A 2,500-nucleotide genomic window follows, 5' to 3' on the forward strand; every position below is an offset into this window, starting at 1 on the left:
GCCGGTGAGTGCGGGGAGGTTGGGGAAAGGATGCCCCCTGCACTCACCGGCGGCGGGAAGCAGAGCGCTGCGGCTGGGAGCTGGCGGATTGGAGCGGGCTGGGGCCGCCTCGCTCCGCTTCCGCCACTGCTGGCGAGTGCAGGAGGGATCCCTTCCCCCAAGCTCTCTTCCCCGAGCGACATGGCTGGGGTCGGGGAGAGGGAAGCAGAGCGGGCTGCTCCCGGCCCCCCACTAATCCCCTGGGCCACTCTGGGACTGCGGGGTCCCCAAAAGTGCCCTCCCACAGCTCCTGCTCCCCAGACCCTGGGGGGGGGGAGGAAAGCCCCTGACCGCCCCCAAGACCCTTTGCCCCTTATGAAACCCCTCGGCCCCGGCCTGGTCCGGCACCCTTAACACGCTGCTCAGAGCAGCGTGTCACAGCTTTACCGTGTTATATGCGAACCCGCGTTATATCGGGTCGTATTATATCGGGGTAGAGGTGTAGTTGTGCTTTTCTTTTCTTGTAACCAATTCTGACTTTTATGCCTCATTACTTATATTCACGGAAAACCTTTTTGCAGTTAACAAACTTGTTTCTTGTTTTATCTAAAACAGTGTGTTCAAACTGAGGTGTTTGGGAAACTCCATGTGGGATAACAGGATTTGTGCATATCATTTTCTATTAATAAAATGACGGGCTTTGTATGAGCTTGTATTGTCCAGGAGAGGGCTGGGCAGTCCAAGACAGACATTTCTGGGGACAGTCCAGGACTGGGAGTTTGCTGGTGTTGTTCAGCAGTGTAGATCAAAAGTGGCTAGCTGTAGCACTCAGACACTACAACTGGGAGGAACGTACATGCTGCAGGCTGTGTGTGAGCAGACCAGGAGTGCTAGCTCTCAAACAGTGTAAAAGGCACCCCAGGTGGGAGAACTGAAGTGACACAGCTGTTCATCAGTCCAGACTGTACCCTGGGTAATGTCACAGAGTGTCCCTGTCTCCCGCCCCTGCCCCGGCAGCCGGGGGACTCACCTTCCTGCAGTGTCGAATGAGGTCTGTGCCGTGGCTGAATCCTTTCCCACACCCCGGGCAGCGGAAGGAGCTCTCCCCCATGTGGACCCTCCGGTGCGCGATCAGGTGCGAGTTCTGCCGGAAGCGCCTCCCGCACTCAGCGCATTGATGGGGTTTCTCTCCAGTGTGCACTCTGCGATGGGCATGGAGGGAGGAGCTGTGCCGGAACCGCTTCCCACACTCGGCGCACGCGTGGGACTTCTCTCCGGTGTGGATCCACTGGTGGGTGGCGAACGCGGAGTGGCCAGCAAAGGTTTTCCCGCATTCGGCGCACTGGTAGGGTCTCTCTCCAGTGTGAACCCGTTGGTGGGTGATCAGGTGCGAGCTCTGCCGGAATCTCCTCCCACACTCAGCGCACTGATGGGGTTTCTCTCCCATGTGCACTCTCCGGTGTGTGTTAAGGGAAGAGCTGTGCCGAAATCTCCTCCCGCACTCAGCGCATTGATGGGGCTTCTCGCCTGTGTGGACTCTCCGGTGCGTGATCAGGTGGGAGCTGTGCCGGAAGCTCTTCCCGCACTCGAGGCACTGGTGGGGCCTCTCTCCCGTGTGCACTCTCTGGTGCGTATTGAGGGAGGACCTGTGCTTGAACCTCTTCCCACATTCGGCGCATTGATGGGGCGTCTCTCCTGTATGGACTCTCCAGTGCGTAATAAGGTGTGAGCTGTGCCCAAAACTTTTCCCACATTGAGGACACTGATGGGGCTTCTCTCTTGGTTGGCTCTTTGGCTGGCCCCAGTCAGATTTACTCTGTCTCTTCCCTACAGTGTCTCCCTGCTGCCACTGTGTCCTGCTCGGACTCCCAGAGGAATCCTCTTTGCCAGGACCCTGGGAATCACGCTCTCTGAACCTGCCTGTTAATGCCATGAGAGATTCCACCGTCTTAGGAGCGTTCTGAGCTAGCCCGGCCTCCTCATTGTCAGCTCCCATCCCATTCTCATCTGCAAGAGAAACAGAATCCAGACACAAGTCATTCCCTGGGCTTTGGAGACAGACACATTTGGGAAAGGTTGGTAACCAATAAATCACTAATCATAAGAGTTTAAACCGAAGCGGTGACGCTCTCAATCCTTCCTTGGATGGAAGAGTGTCCAGGGAGGGGATAGTACAAAGACAGAAAGCAACTTAACACTAGGAAGGGGCCTGGGGAGCAGCTGTCGGGGGTCCTACTCTCTGCCTCTTCATTTGAAGGCTTTTAAAAAAAGAATTCTCAAATCGTGGCACTAATGGCCCCCTCCACGCAAAGGACCATTCCTCACCTTACCGTAACTGCGGCTCTTTGAGAGGCGGTTGTCAATGTGGGTTCGAGTGTAGGTGTGCAGGAGATGGGACTTGAGCAGCCGTGTCCGTCAGGGCCATGCACGCACCATGCACTTCCTCGCGCTCCAATCTGAGCGCTCCATAAAGCATGGCAAGGCGGCAACCGTCCCTTAGTTCCCTCATTCAGAATCCTGT

General features: G+C 56.5%; 1 protein-coding gene across 1 annotated transcript in view; it reads right to left on the reverse strand.

Annotated features, from left to right (window-relative positions):
- The window catches only part of LOC112112236 (zinc finger protein 664-like), a 19,630-nt gene that overhangs the window by 3,932 nt on the left and 13,198 nt on the right, over positions 1 to 2,500 (reverse strand). Inside the window, exon 2 of the mRNA XM_026658797.1 lies at positions 1,010 to 1,986. Within this exon, the coding sequence (XP_026514582.1) occupies positions 1,010 to 1,986 (977 nt within the window). The remainder of the gene's footprint in view (positions 1 to 1,009; positions 1,987 to 2,500) is intronic.

This window comes from Terrapene carolina, unplaced genomic scaffold (genome assembly GCF_002925995.2).
Source record: "Terrapene carolina triunguis isolate 2854851 unplaced genomic scaffold, T_m_triunguis-2.0 Scaffold517, whole genome shotgun sequence".
Taxonomy (NCBI): Eukaryota; Metazoa; Chordata; order Testudines; family Emydidae; genus Terrapene; species Terrapene triunguis.